Source organism: Triplophysa dalaica, chromosome 6 (assembly GCF_015846415.1).
Source record: "Triplophysa dalaica isolate WHDGS20190420 chromosome 6, ASM1584641v1, whole genome shotgun sequence".
Taxonomy (NCBI): Eukaryota; Metazoa; Chordata; class Actinopteri; order Cypriniformes; family Nemacheilidae; genus Triplophysa; species Triplophysa dalaica.
Window position 1 is genome coordinate 15,660,033 of NC_079547.1, and position 24,856 is coordinate 15,684,888.

Below are 24,856 nucleotides of genomic sequence, written 5' to 3' on the forward strand. Positions count from 1 at the left end.
ACATATCTTAGAAAATGGCAACCCGGTATTAAAGCCATACATTTTGAATATTTGTAACGCTGGACAACAAAACCCGTCTAATGGGTACATTTTTTTATTTATTGAGATTTATACATCATCTGAAAGCTGAATAAAAAGTTTTCCACCGATGCATACGTTTATTATGGTTGGATACAACTTTTTCAATCTCTGGAATCTGAAGGTGCAAAAATCCAAATATTGAGAAAAGTGCTTTTGAAGATTATTTTGCCCCCATACAATGTTCTGTTGACTATTCCCACAAATATTCCTGTGCTTATTAGGCTTTGTGGTCCCGGATCACATTTCTTAACAGGTTGTTGTTGCTATTTCAAAACATTCACCGAGGTCATGGCCTCTTAAGACCACTCACACACATGCCTAGCATACGTGCATACCAAATGTCGACATCCTGATGATACATGGTTTATTTCACTTCCATTTACAAAAACTATGTGAAAGATATGCTTCTGCTATTTATCTGGAGAAAAAGTTTTATTCAGAATTGCAGAAAAGCATGTAACCAATAATACTGACAAAATTGACAGCAGACACAGTATAGTCCATTTTTATACTCATGTCAGATAAATGAGTTTATGACTATCAAATATACACACACAATGGCAAAATGACACATATTTTGTTATGAGCCCACTTCTGTCTTTTTTTGCCTACCATAAATCCTGTTAAATCCAAACCTGAGGTGAGATGTAACACGTTACATTTACTTGAGTAACTTTTTGGAAAATATATAATTTTAAAGTAAAACGAAAAGTGGGTACTTTTACCCTTACTTGAAAATATTTTTAATAGAAAATCTGTACAATCACTTTGTTACACTGCGTGACGTTCCTTTGTTCCTTATTTTAAAACATGCATTATAAAATGCTTTGTTTATTTCAAGGTTATTGTCTATTTTTACATGCATTCCTGAGTGATTGATTCTTTTGAAAGCATTAATTAAACAATAGGCAAAACCGTCTGAATAGGTTAACAAAGAAGTTCAAGTTTTTTGTTCAGCACAATCTATATCGTCTGAAGCGGTGGGTTACTCACTCGTAGCGGGAGGCTTAAGAACATGCAAAGAGCGTTGGGTGAAGTGGATTTGAATCTATATCTATCAAACCAAAACTGCAACAATGATAAATGCCTGCCTAGTTTTACTTTAGTAAAGAATTTGGCTACTCTATCCACCTATGATCCTAATTGTAAATAATAATGTACAGCAAATAATGTTGATGATGCTTTACAAGAGTTTTTCTTTAGTGTTAAATGACTGAGTTTTTATTTCTTTCACGGTCCAGATCCTGACTGCCCCGCCTGTTCCTCCTCCATAACACACAAGCAATGACACTGACAATAAGAACAGTACAGCCAACGGAAATAATGATAATGAATGTGTTTTATAAGAAAGTGCAGAAGGAATGATGCAAGTAATCTCCTCTAATTCCTCATAGAGCGATGGTCTCTGTCTCAACGACTGGTTTTAGTACAATGGATTTTCTATAGGAAAAATGGGTCAAGTTTACCTGGTTGTGATGTGGTTCTCTATGCTGGAGAGAGCAGTGTAGTGAATATGTCAACTTGGCCAGCACTGCGGTACAGCAGATTTCTATAACCAGCAATGTAGAGTAATATATCATGAGTGTCTCACATGATGAGAACCTGCGGGTGGGTGTGGCTCTTGAGAAAGACGATTGCTGGGAGCCGGTGCAGGTTAAACTGTTACATGTTGTGGGGAAAAGTGTTGTTGTTTTTTTAATCGTGCTTGCTGTCATGTTAGGAATTAATATAGTTGTAGTCACAGAAGTTGTGGCGATTGTTGTTTGTGATGATGTTGTAGTTGGAATCAACGTGGATGACATAAAAGTTGTTGGTGGTTGTATTGTAGTGGTGGGGGCTGATGAAGTTGTGGTCGGTAGTGAAGTTGTAGTTGGCGGTTCTGCAGTGGATGTTGTTGTAGTCAGTGGTGCTGTTGTTGTTAACATTGTTGTTGGTGCCACTGTTGTTAAGACTGATGTTGTAGTTGGCGGTTCTGCTGTTGATGTTGTTGTTATGACTGTTGTTGTAGTCAGTGGTGCTGTTGTTGTTAAAATTGTTTTAGGTGCCACTGTTGTTAAGACTGATGTTGTAGTTGGCGGTTCTGCTGTTGATGTTGTTGTTATGACTGTTGTTGTAGTCAGTGGTGCTGTTGTTGTTAAAATTGTTGTAGGTGCCACTGTTGTTAAAACTGTTGTTGTTGTCGGTAGCGCTGTTGTTAAGAAAGTTGTAGAGGGCATGGTAGTGGCAAAGGGTGGGGTTGTTGTGCGGCATATCAATTCATCTTCTATTAGCAGTAAGAGAGCTTGATTATGCAGCTCTATAGGCGATTCACAAAGTTCTGGAGTTTTCGATTTGATCTTTTCCTTGTTGTTTACCATCCATTCATAAAATGGCAACAGGTTACAGTCACAGTGCCATGGATTTTTGTCTAGGTAAACTTTACTTAGTTTTGGAAGGTTGCTAAAAACATCCTCAGGAAGGATTCTGAGATTATTATTGTCCAGTTTGAGGCTTAAAAGAGACTTAATTTTTTCAAAGTCCTCCGTTTTCACTGATTGTATCATGTTGTTTTGAAGATTAAGTTCAGACAACTTCTCGAGACCTTCGAAAAAGTCCCCTGATAAATTCAAGAAGTGGTTTGAGGAGAGGTCTAACTTCTTCAGCTTCTTAAGGGGACTGAAAACTCCAGGTGGTATTGAAGAGAGATTATTCTGTCTGAGATTCAAATCAGTCAGATTGGCCATTTCTCCGAAGAGGACGGTCGGGAGACTGGTGAGCTGATTGCTATGCAGAGTTAGAGTGTTCAGTCCAGAGAAACCAACAAACAGCTCTTCGGGAAGTTCCGTTAAAAGATTACTGTTCAAATACAATTTTAATAATTGACTTTTGTGTGGAAACAAATTTTGTTGTATAGATGAGATTTTGTTGCCATTCAAAGCTACTTCTGTCAAATTCAGGAAGTCATCAAAAATCCCATCGGGCATAGTGTTAAGCTGGTTCTCATAGATTCTGAAAATCTGCAGTTTTTTAAGATTTGCTAAAAGAGATGTCGATACGGAAGTAAGGCTGTTCTTTCCAAGATGAAGAGTTTTAAGATTGTCCAAATTGTCGAATGTTCCCTCATCAATAGAGGTGATCTCATTCATATTTAGGCCCAAATATTCAAGATTCTGTAAATCATCAAATAACCCCTTTTCCAGGCTCTGAATTTTGTTACTTTTCAAAGTAAGTTTATTGAGGTTGATGAGATCTTTAAAAACGCCAACAGGTAATGACGTCACTTGGGTGCCAGATATCTCAATGATTGTGATATCATGTAAACCCTCAAAGGCTCCGACCTCTACAGTTTGGGTTGGGGTACCTATAAATTCGATTCTTTTGACTTGAGGGTTTTTAGAAAAGGCTCCTTTTGGTAGGATATTAATCTTACTGTTAACAAAATATACTTCATCGACTCCATCTTTTAGTTTTTCTGGCACTGCTGTGGTGGTATGATCATACACTTCTTTGTTTTTGCACTCCTCACTTGTTTTGCCATACAGTTGATGGCTCCAGTGCAGATGCACAAGTATGCAAATAAATACAAGTGTACTTTTAAAAGACATATACCTGTTGAAGAAAAATATTTTATATTCATTTATTATTATTATTAATAACTTTTATTTAGTTTATTGAGGGATACGGTAGGTATGCAATATGGACATCTAACACATGGTGAAACTAATTGCTTTTGTCTTAATGTTTAATAATGTAATATGTAACTCTTACCATTTTTTATCAATTACGTTTTAGTTAATTATGTTTAATTTGGTCTCAGCATTAATAATAAACACAGATGCAAGATAAATGTTTATCTTCTCCACAATGTCTGAAATAACAGCCTGTTATTTTTAATATGTTCTTGACCTGCTTAGAGCCAAATGGATAACAATTACTCTTACCTGATCATTTCTGTTTACGCTGAACTACCGCCCTGAATACTGTTGCCAACAGAAAATATGAAAGGACACAGTTTGCTCTTCTTATCTATAAATGACTATGTGCACGTCATTACTGTGAGGCTGACAAGCAGCAGTAAGGGTGTAGAAGTTTTCTGTTACAAGAGATAAGAAATTGGAAGCAGCAAGTATGTTCTTCAAAGTCCAAACAAATTATGAAATGTTGATTTGTCAATCACCGGCGACCTGTGTGTCCCACATTTTCAAAGTTCTCAAAATGTTTCCCCAGACATATCTTGGCAACCCGGTATTAAAGCCATACATTTTGAATATTTGTAACGCTGGACAACAAAACCCGTCTAATGGGTACATTCTTTTTTTTATTGAGATTTAAACATCATCTGAAAGCTGAATAAATAAGTTTTCCACCAATGCATACGTTTATTATGGTTGGATACAACTTTTTCAATCTCTGGAATCTGAAGGTGCAAAAATCCAAATATTGAGAAAAGTGCTTTTGAAGATTATTTTGCCCCCATGCAATGTTCTGTTGACTATTCCCACAAATATTCCTGGGCTTATTAGGTTTTGTGGTCCCGGATCACATTTCTTAACAGGTTGTTGTTGCTATTTCAAAACATTCACCGAGGTCATGGCCTCTTAAGACCACTCACACACATGCCTAGCATACGTGCATACCAAATGTCGACATCCTGATGATACATGGTTTATTTCACTTCCATTTAAAAAAACTATGTGAAACGTCTTGGTTACGTATGTAACCTCAGTTCCCTGATGGAGGGAACGAGACGTTGTGTCGAGAACGACAGATGGGGTTCGCCCTTGAGAACCAATCAACTCTGACTACTATAGAAAAGGCCAATGAAATTTGGCGAATGCAATTTGCATGCCGGGCTCCGCCCCCGGAAATCCGGTATAAAGGAGGCCGGCGTGCAGCATTCACTTACCTTTGTTCTGAAGAGCCTGAGACCTCTCAAACTGCAGCAGAATACGATACGTGTTCGTGGCATAAGGGACACAACGTCTCGTTCCCTCCATCAGGGAACTGAGGTTACATACGTAACCAAGACGTTCCCTTTCTGTCGGTCTCTCGACGTTGTGTCGAGAACGACAGATGGGGTTGCCTATGGAAAACGCCACAACGCTGTATCGCGTCACAATCTCTAGCGAAGCGACGGTAACAAGCCTGGGCGTGTCATCTCGAAGCTTTCGTGAGACTGTAACCTTCCAGTGTGGTGGTCGGGGGGTTCCAGAGCTTTCTTGGAGAAAGATGGGTACAGCCCTGACCGGTAACTTTCACGGACGGGGCCTTAGCTCTCTATAGGCGAGAGGCCGTCCAGATCAGTTTACACCGGGTAAGCGCGACTCTTAATCAGAGAAGCGCTACAGAGGCCACCTCCTACCCGTGGGGAGGAATATGGTGGATATAGGTATGGTCTCGTCCTTGGAGGAGAACGCATGGAACGTGCGGACTGAGTAGTTAACCGCGAGGTGGAGGCCCACCTGGGGAAGCTCATGGGTTACCAGGAGTGGGAACCATTCTCATGAGGATACATCAGACGGAACAGCCCACGGAGGGGGTGTTACAGACGTCCGGTAGCACTAGGTCCGGTTAGAGCTATCTGTGATAGCTCACATGGTATCCCGGCCTAAGGGGGAAGGCTGCTCTGCCCAGCCAGCCCCCAGGGGGTGCTTGTTTGGTGATGGATGGAATGCCTATTCTTAACCAGTGTCTGGGAAAGAAGGGAGGCTGGTGAGGTACCAGTTTCTTAGCGATGTGTTCGGGTAAGAAGAAAAGGTAAATAGCACACTGACCCAACCTGTTAGAGGGTGGAAAGGTGCTTTCGCAGGCATACGCCCCCCCGGATGCCAGTCCTACATGTCGCCACGCAGGACGTGGGCTGACACCGGGTTTACGCGAAGGTTGTTAACCCTTGCGAAGGTGTTTGGGCATAGCCCAACCCGCAGCTCTACAGATGTCTGCTAGAGAGGCGCTTCTGCCAGTGTCCAGGAGGTGGCTAAACTCCGTGTGGAGGGAGCCCTCACTGCCAATGGGCATGGGAGATTCTGAGATCGGAATGCCGTCGTAACGGCGTCCACGACCCAGTGCGCCAGCCTCTGTTTGGAGACAGCCTTCCCCTTCTGCTGTCCTCCAACAGACACGGAGCTGGTCAGAGCTTCAGAGCTCTGCGTGCGGTCCAGTACGTACTGGACACAACACTAATCGGGTTGGGTCTTCCTCCCCTATGGGGAGCGCCTGCAAGTTCACCACTTGGCCCCGGAGGGAGTAGTGGGAACTTCTTGGGCACGCATCCGGGCCTGGGTCTCAAGATAACGTGAGAGTTTCCAGGGCCGAGTTTAAGGCAATCCAGGGACACGGAGGATGCTCGGTGGTCCCCTACCCTCTTGAAGGAAGTGAGCGCCGTCAGGAGGGCCGTCTTACTCTATGAGGAAGATCGGAACCTCCGAGGGGCTCTTTGGGGGGCCCTGAGGCTCCCCAGGACCACTTAGGGTCCCAAGAGGGTATGGAGCGGAGATGAGGCGGATTCCGCCCTCTCGCTGCTTAGGAACCTGGTGACCAGGTCGTGTTGCCCTAGAAACTTTCCACCGACTGAGTCGTGATGAGTGGCAATAGCGACTACATACACTTTCAGTGTGGAAGGGAGATGTTAGTCTCCAGTCTCGTGAGGAGGGGAACACAATCCTGATCAAGCACCTCAGTGGGTCTTTCTCGTTGAGAAAGACACCAGGACGAGAAGAGGCACCGTCTAGAGGCGTGTAACCGCCTAGCAGATGGGGCCCTAGCCTGGGTGATGGTCTCAGCCGTATAGGGGGAGTAGCCATCTTAGGATCTTCTCGTCCCGTCTAGAGACCAGACATGGGTGTTCCAGAGGTCTGATCTGGGATGCCAGAACGTGTCCTTCCCCTGAGAGAGCAGGTCCTCTGTCAGGGGAATGGTTCAGGGGGAGTCGCTGTCCAGAGCATCGGCTCTGAGGCCAAGTGCGGTTAGACCGGTGTGGTGTAACCAATAACACTTGGTGCTCCTGCTCCCTGACCTTGCACAGAGTCTGTACAAGAAGGCTCCTGGGGGGGGGGAAGGTGTGCTTCCGCCCATCCCGCGGCCAGCTGTGCGCAAGGATATCCGTGCCGAGGGCAGGGACTATCAAGCGGGCAAATGGTGGTGTTACGGGAGGTGAACAGGTTTTACCTGGGCCTACCCGAACAGCCTCCAAATGAGCTGGACTGCACGGGGGTGGAGTCGCCACTCTCCACGAGGCATAAACTGGCGAGAAAGCACGTCGGCTGTCTAGTTCAGTTTGCCCGGGGTGTGTGGCCTGCAGGGAACGAGTCACCTGTTGACTCCACCGGAGGAGGCGTCGAGCAAGTTGTGTTTAGCTGCTGTGTGCGAACGCCACCCTGACGATCTGTATTCGCTACAGCTATAGTGCTGTCCTCGGAACAGCACGTGCATGTCTCGCACGAGAGGCCGTAGCCTGCTCAGTGCAAGTAGCATAGCCCACAACTCTTGGCAATTGATATGCCAGCGCAGGCGGGGGTTCATCCAACACCCCACCTGCGTGCCCGTTGCACACTACACCGCACCCCTGCAGGGAGACTTCAGTCGTCACCACGACCTGCCTCATAACCTGCTCAGAGGGACCTGAGTCCGTCGAAAAAGTCATAAAGACTAGGGGTTATGGTGCGTCGGCAGCAGGGCGGCATCACCATGCGCCTGCTGCCGGTGTGCCACGCTCTCCTCGGAACTCGACTCTGAAACCAATGTTGGAGCGGTGTCATGTGCATCAACTCGAGGGGTATTAACCCGCGAGGACGCCATGTGTCCCAGGAGCCTCTGAATTGTTTCAGGGGGACCGCTGTCTGCCTAAAATGTTCATTTCAGACAGTTCAACACTGGTTGGGCACAACTGCGGACAGGTGTGCCGACATGGTGACAGAGCTGAGTTCCATACCGAGAAAGAGGATGCTCTGCACTGGGGAGAGCTTGCCCCTCTCTTGGTTGACCTGGAGTCCCAATCGACCTAGGTGCCGGAGCACCAGGTCCCTTTGTGTACATAACAGATCTCGCGAGTGTGCCAAGATAGGCCAGTCGCTGAGATAGTTTAGTACCCGCTCGCCTTCCTCTCAGGGAGAAAGGGCGGTCAGGGACAGACCGAAAGGGAGGACTCTGTACTGATATGCCCGCCTCTCGCACGCGAACCGTGGGAACGGCCGGTGTCGAGGAGGATCGAGACATGAAAGTAAGCGTCCTTCAGGTCGATTGCCACGAACCAATCCTGACACCTCATAGATGTCAGGACGCGCCTCTGTGTGAGCACCCTGAATGGCAGCTTGTGAAGGTGCTCTGTTCAGGGTACGCAGCCTTTGGGGGCAACCCGCCGTCTTTCTTGGGAACGATGAAGTGCGGGTGGTGACCCACTGAACATCTTGGTTTTGAGGGACGAACTCGATGCCTGTTTTGCCAGAAGGGTGGTGACCTCTACCCGAAGTACGGAGGCGTCCCTGCCTCTGACAGAGGGAGAGATGATGCCCCGAAACTTGGGTGAGTCTCTGGCGAACTGGATCGAGTAACCAAGACGGACCGCCCTCATTAGCCAGCGAGACAGTGTGGGCAGCTCTCGAGCTCCCAGGGACTGTGACAGGGTGACCAAGGGGACGGTCTGCTTCATCATTCCCACGGGGGGTGGTTCGTCGGCTGGCGGAGCTAACCATGTCGCGGGGAGTCCCCGGAGGGAAGGTTTTTGCTCCGCCTGCTTACCTGCCTGGCGGGACAACGGCACGCACTGTCGGTTTGAGAGTGGTGACGGCTGTCGTATGTGTACGACCTCACGCCTCGCCAGGGTGTGAGGTCGGTTCGCCGAGCACAGTCCAGTGGAGTGTGCGATCGGCTGCAAGTAAACCCGGGGAGAACAGAAAACTCAGTGAGTAAGTGGGCGCCAAGCCCTAACAAGGGCCCGGCTTTGGTGACGAGGCAGGAGTCGTCCCGTACCGACCGATCAGAGCCGTGGCTGTGAAGGTTCGGGCCCGATGTTGTTCTCCCTGGGGTCTTCCCGTCAGTGTCCCTTCTCGCGAGGAGGTTGCTGACGGGGTGGAGGTTTCCCCCTCGACCTCTGCTTCCGGGGTGCCGCCTGTGGGGGCACAGGAACCGGAGCCGATGTCGAAAGGGTCCTGGGTTGCAGGGAAGCAGACGTCACGTGAGATCTCGGAGGCCTGTAGGCGGCCGAGTCGCGGCGTGAAAAAAATGTGGTTAATTGCCACTGTCTGCTTCGCCGTCAAAAAACTGCTGAGCGCAGTCCTCGACGGTGTTACCAACAACCCACCCTGCGAGATGAGTGCATCAAGAAAGCGGACTTCCTTGCTGTCACTCTTCTGCACAAGGTATAGCCGGGGGTGTCTCTCCTGGACCACTACCGTGGACATCGTCCGACCCAGGGCCCGTGCCGCCGCCTTAGTCGCCCGTAGAGCGCTGTCAGCGGTGGCACGGAGATCCTGCATTATACCCGGGTCGGCCTTACCCTCGTGGAGCCCTCTCAACGCCCTGGCCTGGCGGACCTGCAGGATGGCCAAGGCATAGAGAGAGGAGGCAGCCTGGCCCGCAACATCGCAAGCTTTCGACACCAGTGATGCCGAAGTCTTACGTGCTTTGGACGGTAGGAGTGGTCGATCCCCCCCCAGGTGGTAGCCGTCCGCGGCACAGGTGCACCGCAGGCGGACGTTCCACCCGGGGGATCTCGACGCAGTCCTTGGCTGCCTCACCATCGAGGGAAGTAAGGGAGCCGGAGCTGGTTTCACTGGAACGGTCCGTGAGTGGAGCGTTCCAAGTTTTACACAGCTCCTCATGCACCTCCGGGAAAAACATGGCACCCGGGGTGGGCGCGGTTTGCACCGCGCACCGACCTCAGGAACCACGTATCCCCGGGTTAGCACGGATGACATCACTTCTGCTTCCTCCTGAACTCGACCGCTGGGGGTGGAGTTTGGATTCGGCAGAGTCGGATGCCAGTCTCCCTCCGATGCTGCGAGCGACATCTCATCTACGTCACACATCGTTTCCGAGTGTGTGCGTGAGGATCCGGACGGTATGCCACCGCCGGTTGGGGAACGTTCAGAAGAGCGAATCGGGGTGCGATCGGCCCGTGAGCACTTGGCTGGCGGGTTTACGTTCGCAGAGTTCCCCGTATCACTAACGCTGCTAACGTGGGTGGTCATCGGGGCCGTAGCCACAGATGTCACAGCCCGGGTAGCAGACGAAATGGTGGCTGGTTCCCGTAGGAAGACAGCCACCCGTGACCGCAACTTCTGAATGACAATCTGCCCGCAGTGCAGGCAGATGTGTCAACGAACGCTGCTTCAGTGTGCTGGACGCCCAGACACCTAATGCAGCGATCGTGTCCATCCCCCTCCTCGATGAGGGTGCCGCACCCAAGAGAACAGCGGGACATGCCGCGCTGGAGAATGCTCAGTCAGTCCTGAAAAGGACTTTTAGAAAAAATCTCTAACACCTCCGGAACCGCCGAGACGCCCAGGGGAAGGTCGCTGCAGGAAGGGACGATCCGCTGTAACACGTCGTAGCACCAGCGTGTAGTTGTAGAGGATTGAATCCTGAGTTGTACTCATGAGCGATGGCTCTGAAGAACAAAAGGTAAGTGAATGCTGCACGCCGGCCTCCTTTATACCGGATTTCCGGGGGCGGAGCCCGGCATGCAAATTGCATTCGCCAAATTTCATTGGCCTTTTCTATAGTAGTCAGAGTTGATTGGTTCTCAAGGGCGAACCCCATCTGTCGTTCTCGACACAACGTCGAGAGACCGACAGAAAGGGAACATATGCTTCTGCTATTTATGTGGAGAAAAAGTTTTATTCAGAATTGCAGAAAAGCATGTAACCAATAATACTGACAAAATTGACAGCAGACACAGTATAGTCCATTTTTATACTCATGTCAGATAAATGAGTTTATGACTATCAAATATACACACACAATGGCAAAATGACACATATTTTGTTATGAGCCCACTTCTGTCTTTTTTTGCCTACCATAAATCCTTTTAAATCCGAACCAGAGGTGAGATGTAACACGTTACATTTACTTGAGTAACATTTTGGAAAATATGTACTTTTAAAGTAAAACGAAAAGTGGGTACTTTTACCCTTGAAAATATTTTTAATAGAAAATCTGTACATTCACTTCGTTACACTGCGTGACGTTCCTTTGTTCCTTATTTTAAAACATGCATTATAAAATGCTTTGTTTATTTCAAGGTTATTGTCTATTTTACATGCATTCCTGAGTGATTGATTCTTTTGAAAGCATTAATTAAACAATAGGCAAAACCGTCTGAATAGGTTAACAAAGAAGTTCAAATTATTTGTTCAGCACAATCTATATCGTCTGAAGCGGTGGGTTACTCACTCGTAGCGGGAGGCTTAAGAACAAGCAAAGAGCGTTGGATGAAGTGGATTTGAATCTATATCTATCAAACCCAAACTGCAACAATGATAAATGCCTGCCTAGTTTTACTTTAGTAAAGAATTTGGCTACTCTATCCACCTCTGATCCTAATTGTAAATAATAATGTACAGCAAATAATGTTGATGATGCTTTACAACAGTTTTTCTTTAGTGTTAAATGACTGAGTTTTTATTTCTTTCACGGTCCAGATCCTGACTGCCCCGCCTGTTCCTCCTCCATAACACACAAGCAATGACACTGACAATAAGAACAGTACAGCCAACAGAAATAATGATAATGAATGTGTTTTTCGACAGACCCCCAGCCTCACCACCCCCTTCGCCACTCTTACTATCTGCTGGTGCACTTGACGAAATGTGAAATGTTGTCACAGTTGGGGGCTGAGTTGCGAGGATGTCATTGTCCATAAGTTCTGTTATGTTCCTGCCATTGAGGTGAGTAGGAATTGTACATACCAAAGAACTAAGGTTCTTCACTTTTTCTGGGAACTGTTGTAGCCAGTCCCTAAATGGTATTATGTCATGATCACATCTCCAAGGATTTTGAGAGAGTACAGCGTTATCAACCACAGACAACGAGTTTAGAAATTCTTTTGGCAAGTTTGCAAGAGAATTGTTTTGAAGCTCTAACTGATACAAATGAGACACACCATCTAGGAGATCATTGGGAATATGATGTATTTCATTGTTCTCCAGGGATATGTTAGTTAACTTTGGAAGGTCTTTGAAAATTCCCCCCGTAATGCTGGTCAGACGGTTTGTGTGAAGGGAGATCTCCTCTACCTTCACCAAACCATTGAAGGCTCCAGGAGAAATGTGCTGAATCTGGTTCCTAGTAAGTACCAAAAGTTGAACTTCAGTTAAGTTACTAAAAACATTCTCTTCAAGGTGAGTTAACATGTTATTGTACAGCCAGAGCTCCTGAAGAAACATTGGACCAAAGGTCCCAGGCAACAAACTTTGGAGTTGGTTCTCGTAAAGTGAGATATGAGATAAATTGGGAAGGCTCAAGAAGATTCCTCCTGGAAGTGATGATAACCTGTTGTTGGAGAGGTAGAGTTTCTTCAACTTCTCCTGATTTTTGAAGAGATTTAATGGTATCCGTGTGATTTTGTTGTCTTGAAGGTGCAACATCTCAAGGTTCACCAGGTCATCAAAAATTCCTGCTGGTATCTCCATCAGATTATTTTGCCTCAGGAACAGAGCTTTAAGTTTAAGATGTCCCTGAAAAACATCTTTGTTAAGATCTCTAATAGAGTTTCTTTGCAACATGAGCTGTTGCAGCTGTCCTAAACCATGAAATGCATTCTCTGCTAAAGAGACAAGTTGGTTTTTGCTTAGGTCTAATTTGGTCAAAGCTGTAAGGGGGGTGAGAAGGGAGGGCGGAAGGACTGAGAGTTTGTTGTTACTCAGTGTCAGAGTTGATAAGTTCTGTAGATTCTCAAACAGATTTTCTGGTAAAGAGGTTAGATCAGTCCCGCTTAAAACCAAGGTTTCAAGACTCTGGGTTTGGTTAAAGGTGTATGGGTGCACCTTGGCTATTCTTGAATCCATGGCTACAAATGCAATGAGCGTATCAGCAAATGTTTCAAAGTCAGCTGGTTTTAATGTTGTTATGCTGGTGTTGGTAATCAAAAGGCGTATCGTGGTACTTGGAAGTGAGGACGGAAATTCTTTTATCATATAGCCTTGACAACGGATTTTTATGTCGACACAATGGCAGTGCTCTGGACATGCAGAGACAACAGCAGTCATGGCAGAGGTGCCAAGAATCACAAACCACACCAGGTCCATTGACTCCTGGAAATAAACCAAAAATATATTTAGATCAGAATGGAAAAGCAAAACTATATTTGTCTATTTCTAGAATATTTGGAAAAAAAGTATTACTATATTTTACACAATGTGGGAGGTTGGCAATTTGTGAAAGATCCTCTTGGGAAACTTTCCTGTTGTGACAGACCACTCCTCCACCCATATAACACAAGCATATAATTCTGTATAATGCCTAAAATGATTTAACCACATTTTATTATAAATTTCCAAATTTGCCTAGTGTCTTGGACTATGCAATAATAGTAGGTTATGTCCTGCACCTTTGTTATGGGACACATATTGTGGTTTCAACAAACAAACATAATACAACCCCTCCTTGCTTTTGTTCATTGATTATTTCTTCTTATTTATTCATTCAGTGTAGCTTCACTATATTCCTCCCTCTTTCACTGAGTTGTGTGCAATATCAGATAGTGTGGCAACTATCTGCTATTCAAATTTTCACCTGAAATAGACTATACAGGCTCTTTAAAAAATACAAATTTCAACATACTACAATTTAGAAAAAAATAAGTATTTAGGATGGATAGTATGTGACTTGGGACGCAGCAATATTTAGCCAATTACAAGATGTATCCTTGATGATTACATATGACTATATTGATATAGTCATTTTTGCAATGTTCTATTTTCTAACTAAAATAGTTGTATTTAATTTAACGAACAATCAGTGAAAAATAACCTATAATATTTCAGCCTTGACTGGGTAACGACATGTTCAAGATTGAAATCAAGGTTGAGGCCAAATCTCATCACAAAATACTTTTTTTTCAAAAGATTTGTGCAAAATAATGAAACACAATGAAACACAGTGAATATAAAACAAGAATGATAAAAATTTTACATTGTATCTCAATCTGTCATAAACACACTATTTATTTTCATTATATACAGTATGCTTTGAAGCTGAGAATTAGCATCAAAGATTATAGCTTGGATTTCACAGAAAGGGTTTCATAAATTTATACTAGATCGTTCAACATGCTTAAGATGTATATTTTGTGTAATGTTGGTTATTTATTTCGCCAAACTATACTATTTTCTCTCTGTAGCTTATCTTGAAAGAAATATCTTATCTAAAAATAGGCACATTGCTAACAATTATGTTAAATTTTAATTCACCAAATTGAAAGTTTCAGAATGTGAACTCAAAACAACCTCCTCTCCTCTTTACAGTGCAGCATGTTCTGCTTTTGTACAATGAAATAAAATGTATTTCACAAGGGCAATATACAGTTGAAAGAAAAAGTATGTGAACCCTTTGGGCTTATTTGGATTTCTTCATAAATTGGTCATAAAATGTGTTCTGAACTTTGGAATTCGTTTTTCCATCGATGACAGTAATCCGTCCAGGGCCTGAGGCAGCAAAGCAGCCCCAAACCATGATGCCCCCTCCACCATATTTCACAGTTGGGATGAGGTTTTAATGTTGGTGTGTTGTGCCTTTTGTTCTCCACACATAGCGTTGTGTGCTCTTTCCAAACAACTCAATTTTGGTTTCATCTGTCCACAGAATGTTTTGCCAGTAGTGCTGTGGAACATCCAGGTGCTCTTTTGCAAACTTCAAACGTGCTGCAATGTTTTTTTTGGACAGCAGTGGCTTCCTCCAAGGTGTCCTTCCATGAAGTCCATACTTGTTTAATGTTTTCCTTATTGTAGATTTGTCAACAAAAAATGTTAGCATGTGCCAGAGATTTCTGTAAGTGTTTAGCTGACACTCTAGGATTCTTCTTCACCTCATTGAGCATTCTGCGCTGTGCTCTTGCAGTCATCTTTACAGGATGACCACGCCTAGGGAGTGTAGCAACAGTGCTGAACTTTCTCCATTTGTAGACAATCTGTCTCACCGTGGACACATGGACATCAAGGCTTTTAGATATACTTTTGTAGGCCTTTACAGCTTTATGTAAGTCAACAATTCTTGATCGTAGGTCTTCTGAGAGCTCTTTTGTGCGAGGCATGGTTCACATCAGACAACGCTTCTACAGAACAGCAAACTCAAAACTGGTGTGTGTTTTTTATTGGACAGGCCAGCTTTAATCAACACATCCAATCTCATCACATTGATTGGACCCCAGGTTGGCTGACTCCTGGCTCCAATTAGCCTTTGGAGAAGTCATTAGCCTAGGGTTTCACATACTTTTTCCACTCTGCACTATGAATGTTTACATGTTGTGTTCAATAAAAACATGAAAACGTATAATGTTTGTGCGGTATTAGTTTAAGCAGACTGTGTTTCTCTATTGTTGTGACTTAGATGAAGATCAGAACACATTTTATGACCAATTTATGAAGAAATCCAAGTAAGCCCAAAGGGTTCACATACTTTTTCTTTCAATTGAATGCTCTGATCTGTGTTATTGAACTTAGTATAAACAACATGTTTCGCTGTTGCATGAGATTGCTTTGTAAGCCTCATAGTGAAACAGTCGGTTGCACATAATATTTCCTGACAGGATATGCACCTGATCAAAGACTTTTCTATTCTCACCGTAAACAGTGCTGACTTTAAGTGTATATAGAGAAACAAAAATAAAGATAATTGCTAGTCCTCTTTACAGACATTTGATGGAAACAAAAACAAAGAACATACTGTACATTTTAGATCAAGACAAAATAGAAAAATGTAGAGAAATGTCTTTCTTGATTTTGTAATCTCCCAGTCTTCGTAATCAGTCTTTGAAAACTGGAACAATATACTGTCTCTCAAATATTTAGATTGTTTTTAAAACATTGTTAGACTTTGGCAGAGTAAAACTGGTTTAAAAACCAGGCATGCAATAACCATATGTTAATTTTTTTGTTTAAAAAGTCAGAATTCGCAAATGTAGTGATTTTTACTTAATCTTTACTATTTTACTAAATAGTTGTGTCACTCATTTCGTCTATAAACACATTTGTTGGTAGTACGAAGAAACTTTTAAAACAAAATAATATGAAAGGCACCTTAACTCACAAAATGTTGTAGTGAAATCTGTCCTTAGCTCCTCACGTTTCACACCACAGTTCCCGGTTTCCTTTTACGTGATGGCAATGTAATGTTTTTCAGATTCCTTTCTGCCTTCTTAAGGCAGAAATAACGTTTCTGGTTATCCTCCTTACACTCAACCGTTGACTGCAGTGGTCTGTCAGTGCAGTACAAAAGAGGGGCCCCACCCTATTTAAAGGGACAGGAAGTTTATGGGTAATCCTGTAAGATAACAGGAAGGATGCAGTAGTTTAGCTAGTGGTAATAAAATCTGTGACTTGGCTTGGGACAAACTGTTGTTTGATTATATTCATTTGTTCGATTTATTTTTAGGGGATTTGGGGCAAACTATATAAATGTGCATTATCATAGTGTGCATGAGCATAAAGAATGTAGATTCCATTACCAAATTGTTTATGTTCGTATTGTTTATGTTGTATGTACTTTTAATGCATACTAAATGGAAGGCTTTTGGACCGATAAAGATTTTCAATACATCAATATATATGTTCTTTTTATTCCCATAGGCTAAACCATTGTAAGTTATTGCAGTCAACAATCGAAGCAAAGCAAACATGTTGTTGTTTTGTACTTTATGACCATGAATTTACTGAATGTCAAAGTGATAAACATTTTTTATAACGTTTTTTTTTAAGTTGCAGTACAATACTTAACCTATAGAATAAGACAAGTATGGGGCTCATTATAAGCATTTCAGAGAGAGCACATTGTTACCAGATGTGCAATCCCGTGAGAATATACGTTATGCACCCTATAAAAATAAATGAGATCAGAGAACAGATGAAACTAATTACAGAACTCACAAATTAAAGATGAGGTAACATACTATTTCATTCATTCTGACTTCTTTACACTGTTAAACGTGCTGGCTTCTCAAGCTTAACATACTCAACTTGTTAAAAAACTGGTTGAACATATTACATAGTATTTTTGTGCTCGATTCACTCCGTCAGGGTTCTTACAGGTTTCAGAATTGTTTTTTCCAAAATGGATTCCAGTTTCGTAAATCCCTTAGTTCCTCATTGGACAATTCTCCCGGTACAGCACTTACCCAATATTAAGGTGTGAATTTAATTTTGACATTGGTTTGGACATAAACTTAGTCAGAAGAGACGCACTTACTTAAGTTTTATTTAAAATAGTTTTCTACACTGTTCTACATTGTTGTCACTTTCATTGCTACACAAGATCAGTTTCCTAAGTAGCCACTCAGTTTTAACTAAGTTACTGTATGTTTAACTGCATCTACAGTCTGGCTAAAACATATACATATTTATGCCTACATTGTTAAAAGTACAGTTTGTATGACTAAGTGGTTTTAATAGACCTCTATAACGTGCAAACTTAATATAAATTATGACCTTAATATAATGAACAACAAGTTACATAATCATTAAAGCCATTCATAAAGTGATGTGGATAAGAGAGGCGGGACTCAGGAAAGGCAAATCCAATCCAATTAGCGATGCGAGTTACAGAGGCGGAACTCATCGTAGATAACGTGTGTACAACAAATTGCGCTATTTTTTTAGAAAAGATGTCGATTCCTGGATAAATTAATGTTAAATAAAACAAATATTGAGTAAAAACCACAAGACACAGATGGACATTAGAGGTTATGTATAAATGTATGTTTATTATTTGGGATAAATTATTGGTAGGGACAATTTGGTGTTGGCTATTAGCAGGGACACGTCCCAACCGCTTACGTAACTCACGTCACTAATCGGATTGGATTTGCCTTTCCAGAGTCCCGCCTCTCTAATCCACGTCCCTATCGTCCCTCCCCAAATCGACACCCTTGCCCACGAGTCATCCAGTGAGCGAAAGAGCACGCCAACGCGTCAACTAGCCAGCGCTTCACTTGGCTGACAGAAGTTGTTTGCTCGTTGCATTTCTGTGATGAATGTTATATAAATGGTGGATATAATGCTGAATTTAAAAGGGAAAGTGACCTATGCGTCACATATGGTGACCCATACCCAAATGTGATCTCACCATTTAACCCATCCAGAGAGTAGTGAACACACACCCAGCATATGACCAGAGCAGTGGGCAGCTATCACTGCAGCCCTCAAGGATCAAGTATGGCCAAGGTCCCATACTTGTTAACTTTTAAATTTTCTGAGTCCTTACAAATGTAAACTTATAAAGGTATCAAGGCAATTACTTTTGCTAATTAGTTTCAGACTCTATTTATTTAAAATTTGATTAATATGAAGGTTTCTTGTCACAATTTACCTCAAATATCCAGACTCCCTCATTTTAAATATCGCTCTTCTACCACCAGAGGGCGACATTAGATTGCATTCCCCCTGGTGTAACTTTGGTGTGAGCTTCTGGCTGTCTGGATTTTGACTGTTTCTCTAGTAATATGATCACTGTCATCATTAGTATGATAGAGAGACAATAATGTCACGCCGCCTGTAAATGATATATGAGCTCTGAGGCAAGCAGATGGGGGAGGACTTTTGATGGTGGATGTTTTGGACAGGTAGAGCAAGGTGACAAGCGTTGAGATATTTGAACATAGCTTCCAAAATGGCATTTCTTATTTTTGGACTGTCTCTGTGCTTCTTTGGTTTACGAAATAAATATATTCTTGTCAGTGGCACTGCCTCTAGTGGTGATTCTGTGGTAACACACTTAATTCCAGCAAAGGAGTAACTTAACACAGACATATCCAAGATAGTGCATAAAATAAGAGTTTTTCCACTGAATGAGCGTAGTGGCTAGCCACAACTGATGGCACAAACAATTTGGTATTCAGTTTGGGCCCACGAGTCTTATCTTAAACATTGCCCTTTCAGAGCAACATTTTGTTCCTGGAATAAACGTCATCTTCATCCCCAAAAATAATATTTTCACTATGTATTAGAGGAGCGTACCTCTGACCCTCTTTCATTCCTCTACGTTGAGTTATAATCAAACATTGCCCTTTTCCTGCAGTGAAAATCTACCAGGATAGATTTTAAATTTATCAACACTGACCCTTGTCTTTTTTTTATTTGTTGTGGCTTGCTATTCAAAAAATAACCTCTTCATGTAAACATAATATTTTTTATCCTGTTTAATCCGTATCAGCAGGCCAGGCAAACAGACAAAAAGATTAATAAATACATATAAAAAAGTAATGCATAGTCCTTCTGCAGTAATACAATTGGACCACGATCCGGACAGAATTTCCATAAATGTTTTGATTGTTGTCTGTGCTCAAAACTGATGTGCTTATGCATTATCATGTTTGTTTTTGTTCAACAAGGGAATGCACAGATTGCACAGACTTTTAAAACCGCCTTTCGAATCCCTATTTAATATTGAGCTATTACACTGAATACAGGAATGAGTGGTTTGTTTTCTTTCGAATTCTCACTGTTATATCTTTATTACCATTTTAAATGTAGCATCAATATCTCAAATCCCCAGCCCTATATTGTTGTCTCTCGTCAAACACATTGGAACAGATGGGTTGAGTTGTGTACCCACCTGCTATTTGGCAAGAACTTAAGCAACCCATACGCTTAACGTTATCGACAGTCTGCAAGGCCACGTCAAAATTCAACTCCCAAATGCTGTTTGTTTTACTCGCAGTTTTACATTCATATGACGGCCAAAAATTAAGCACCCCGTTTCATTTACTCCAAATGAGAGTGATGGATTCAGATATAGTCAGTCTAGTCAGTGGCATGTTTGTTTACTTTAATCTCAAAATTCACATCTGCCTAAATGTTTACGTCTTATTTTTAATGACTCAAATGAATGATGAAACACATCTCCCTGCTGGGCCAAGATGTGTTAGAATTTCTTGATTGAAACTTTTCACAGCTATAGGGATAAGCTCAAGAGCCATCCATTCACAGTGGGTCATGTTAAATTCAGGATACAATGCCTCATGCACAACAGCTCACCTGAAACTTAGCCAGAACACATTTGCAAAAGAAGTCATCACATATTTGAGCCAAAATTGTTGCACATCTAAATGTAAATATAATAAATGTATATAAATATAATAAATGTAAATAAAATGGATTTATCATATTAATCAGTTTTTGAAGAGAATACCGCCTAATAAGCTTCTGCTGAACAGAAACAACCAAACTGAATTTGTTATTAAACTGTCATCCATCATTTGTAAATGGGGATGATATTTTAAATTTAGATGGCACTGATGACATTATGAATAATATGTCATAAAGACTATACATTATGAATTTGAAGTGTTTTAATAAATGGGCTCAATGAAAAAAAGAGGATGGTCTACTCTAGGATTACATGTGATGTGACCTCTCCTCATCATGTAGTATCCAACATTACATTGATGAGAAAACTAAACAAAGAGAGAAAAGATATATTGTTGTTTGAGAATATCCAGTGGGACGTGTTGCCAGGGGAACGGGCTCCTTTGAGTTGTACTGAATGAGATAAGAGGATGCAACATGGGGGCAAGACAAAGTCCTTGGCCTCTGTTGATGTTTGGCTGATTATGTTGAGGTGGCCAACTGAATCCTAAACGTGCAGTCAAATACAACAGGAATAAACATTGGACAAGAATCAGATTCTAGCCCACATGCTTTAATGTTCACGTCAATGGAAATTCTTTAATTCAAACTGTCTATATAAATGATGCAAACTATTATATCAATTTGTTAATTGCCATTACTTGTGTCCTATTAAATTGATAATTTGTTGCAAAGACTGATGGGAAGCACATCCAATTCAGTGTAATTGAAAATGCTGTCATGTGCTTTTTTTGTGCCTGGCTGTTTGTTTCCAGAATGCTTAGCCTAGTTATAGATCTGTGCAGGTGCTTAATTTTTCACTGCTCTTTTGGGAGAACAAACAAACACAGAAGCTGGTGCCCCCACATTACTCATGCTAATTGCTTTACATAAATCACTGTTGGGGAAACTGACAGTAATCAACAAAAGACAAAATATGTGTTATGGCGACCCAGCTTTCCTGCCCCCTCCCCGTTTCCTGCAGTTTCATGACATATATTTGTGCCATCTACACAGCTTTAAAAAGCATTTCCCCCTGCTAAGTCATGAATTTCCATGATTTCTTTCACTAGGAAATAAGAACTAAAGGGCAGAGGATGCCAAGACCATTTCCATAAACGTAATTATGGAGAAGGAGAGAATGAGGCCACACCTCTACCCTTTAGCCACCTTCAAACAAACCCACACACATACTCACATATATAAATATATATGTATAGATGGATAGATAGAGAGAGAGAGAGAGAGAGAGAGAGGGGGGGGGGCAATGCTTGTGAAATGAAAATCACACAGCTTTAAAATCAACCATCATCTGTGTAATTCACCTCCATTTGGTCCAGTCCCTGCCTTATAAATACAGCATAAAAGCCTGTGCAATTTAACGGCTGACCATCCATGTTATAAGGTGATTGATAACCAAAGTAAAGAACCAAATTATAGACACAAAAATAATGAATGTGTTTCACTGGACACATTTTAATTTTGGAATCAGGGAGCACTGGCTTTGCCTTCTCGGAATAAATGCCCTTGATATACCAGCTGATATACTAACAATTAGTATTGCACAGGAACATACAAATTTCAACATAATGAAAATAGGAAAAGTCTGATTATATAGCGTCTTTAATGCAAAACATGTACTAAACACACAAAGTCTTAAAAACAAAATAATTAGTCCAATTTCGGACACCAGAGAGCATCAATAATGTTGACATTATATTAATATATCAATTTCACCAAATGCTTATTTTATGCGTATTTAATTCGTTTATGCATCATCGACTTCGTGAATGACCATAATTTATTGTGCTTATATGTATTAGATTTAAAGATGTCAACATGGTGCAGTAATGAAATAATTTTCAAGAGGTCAGCAGTGAAGAGTCACATTGTTTGAAATAATGCTCTCTGCCCCTGGTGTGAGAGGGACATAAGGTGTAAACAGTCTTTAAAAATGTATGCATTTAAAACAGACTTGTGACAAAGCCCAGTGACAATGAAGTTAAAATCCACCATAATAGCTTTCTCTTTTAGAAGGATGTAGACAGGAGGGCAATAACGTGTTTATACTGATGCTACTCTGGATCCAGAAAAAAGTTCATGGCAGCCTTCTAAAACAGGAGGTGAGATGTTCCTTCTGATTTTCTATGTAGTTTTTAAAAGCTACATACATGAGAAGTTAAATAATTAGCTCAAAAGGGGGGAAACAAGACATTGGTTTATCTCTTTTTTGACTGTCAGTTTCTATCTCATATTTTTTAAAGCACACCTTTCTTGCTGCAGAGAACGCAACTCTTTAGCATTAAAATATTCGCATACAGTACACCTCTGATTAGTGACATCTGGCATGTTTCACCCCTTTTGAAGTCATGAGGGAGAAGATAATTAGCAAACGTTGCAGGAGGCACTTGGAATCAAGATGCCTTCATCCAGAACAGAGACTAAATCCATGCTAAGACTTTTATTTATTTGATCATATTAACAGTTTCATCGGACGCGTGCATCGGTCTGGCTAGTGTCTAATAATAAAACTTCTCATATTTAATTCAATTTATAATAATAATAATATATTAGTTTATAATATAATTTTATTCTATAATAATTGTATTAAATAAATAATTTGTTGTATACTGCTGTATGTTCATTTTATGAAATAAACAATTTGTTGAATGGGTCCTGTAGTTTTGATGGATTTAAAAACATGGGACATGTTTTCAAAATGTTTTTTATCCATAAAAACAAAAAATTATGGGACATCAAGCAGTTGGTATTGCAGTCTAATTTCAAAATATAGGAGAGGCATGTTTAGCTAAGTAACGGTTCTTCTCGGTTTCTTTTGCTTGTTATCAAAAATGATCTACTGTACAGGCACGTACATGCGCATGTACGGACACGTTTATTTATGTTGCTTTGAAACCATCCATATGGATTAGCTTCCCATCCATTGTCTACACCCATTCTATTCTAGTCTATTATATTTCATTCCATTGGTTGGTAAAAAGAAGGCTACGGCCTTTGTGAGCACGAAAGTTTACCTTTCAATTATACCAAAGATTGCACTGTATTTGTAGTCACAGTAGATTTAAAAAAGCTGCTATGTCTTATAATATCAAGATTATGGCATCATATCTTATTTATAATTTCATTTAATAATTTGGCAGACGCTTTTATCCAAAGCGACTTACAGTGCACTTATTACAGGGACAATCCCCCTGGAGCAACATGGAGTAAAGTGTCTTGCTCAAGGACACACTGGTGGTGGAAGCTGGGATCGAACCAGCAACCTTTGATTTACCAGTTCAGAGGTTTAACCCACTAGACCACCATCTCACATATGCTTTAGTACAGAAACATATACGTCTGGGTTTGCAATTAAAGAACGTTTTGTTTTCTCTCATTGAATCATAATTCAACACAACCATTGAGGGACCTTGTGCACATTAACCCTGCTTGAAATTCTCTGAAGCAACACACAGGTGCACGCACAAGACTGCACAAACATATTGGCAGATGTTATTCCGCAGCTGATTCATTAATTCATTAATTTATATCTTTATAATGTTATTTTTAACAATGTGTAAATGATGTGTAGATTTATTAGGGGAGTGTTTCGGTGTCTTCGTAATAAACCTCTCAACAATCTGCCCATCACAAACGTCAGGACTCGGAGACACCACTGTTTCTATTAGAGAAGGGCGGACCGGAGGTGGGCCATAGGAATGAATGATGGCAGAATGAATGTGCTACCTGTCCACCCCATTTACGCACCTGATGTGATTTGTGAATCGACTGCATAGAACCCGCATAGCTCACATGAAAATAAAATGAACAGGTGTTGTAAAAGACCAATGCTGCTGGGATTAATTTAAAGCAAACAGCTCAGCTGGGGATTGAATTTTCGAAGTTGAACATTGCCAAGCATTCATTTATTGGGACAATAATTGGTGCACATGTCCTCCTTTTGTTCTGTGGTGCTATCCAAATGTTATAAGATTATAAGCTCAAGTTAAAATTTAGATTTTGCTTATAAAACAAATTTAAAGATAAGTCAAAAGAGCTCCAATAGCTGGGTTACAGGTGGGTTCAGTTTAAGGGCAACCAATCTGGTTTTAGATCAATAAACAATAGGACAGCAGATTGACACAAAGATAAGAAATGCAAATGATTCATAAGTGTGAAAATGTTCACTGACAAAAAATCTCTAGGAATCATTGCCATGGCAACAAAGGGACATTGTATGGACGTTAATATCGGCCACACATATCCGTATTGGTATCATTCTTGATTTATTCCACCAAATATAAACATTCAAGCAAACGACATAAACATTCTTTGCAACATTTCAATATTAATTTGTAGTGATGAGAAGCAACTATGTAATGTTGCAGTTGTCTGTCATCTATGTATGATAAGCAATAGCAGAAGAACAGATGGCAGGCACGGCGCTTAAATATCCTATCATTTATGCATTATTTTATGTTTACAGGCTCGATTGAAGTAGTTTTGATGCTAGAATACTAGGA

At 41.7% G+C, this 24,856-nt stretch overlaps 2 protein-coding genes across 2 annotated transcripts; both read right to left on the reverse strand.

The window, feature by feature from the left end:
• Positions 1 to 80: 80 nt before the first annotated feature.
• Positions 81 to 4,939, reverse strand: LOC130424579 (leucine-rich repeat-containing protein 15-like). Its single transcript, XM_056750365.1, has 2 exons — positions 4,002 to 4,939; positions 81 to 3,669 (listed from the first exon to the last, which is right to left on the reverse strand). The coding sequence occupies exons 1-2, from the start codon at positions 4,007 to 4,009 to the stop codon at positions 1,470 to 1,472; spliced, it is 2,208 nt and encodes a 735-aa protein (XP_056606343.1). The 5' UTR covers positions 4,010 to 4,939; the 3' UTR covers positions 81 to 1,469.
• Positions 4,940 to 10,759: 5,820 nt separating this feature from the next.
• On the reverse strand, positions 10,760 to 16,674 carry lrrc15 (leucine rich repeat containing 15). The gene is made up of 2 exons (XM_056751531.1): positions 16,303 to 16,674; positions 10,760 to 13,310 (listed from the first exon to the last, which is right to left on the reverse strand). The coding sequence occupies exon 2, from the start codon at positions 13,302 to 13,304 to the stop codon at positions 11,664 to 11,666; it is 1,641 nt and encodes a 546-aa protein (XP_056607509.1). The 5' UTR covers positions 13,305 to 13,310; positions 16,303 to 16,674; the 3' UTR covers positions 10,760 to 11,663.
• Positions 16,675 to 24,856: the final 8,182 nt, after the last annotated feature.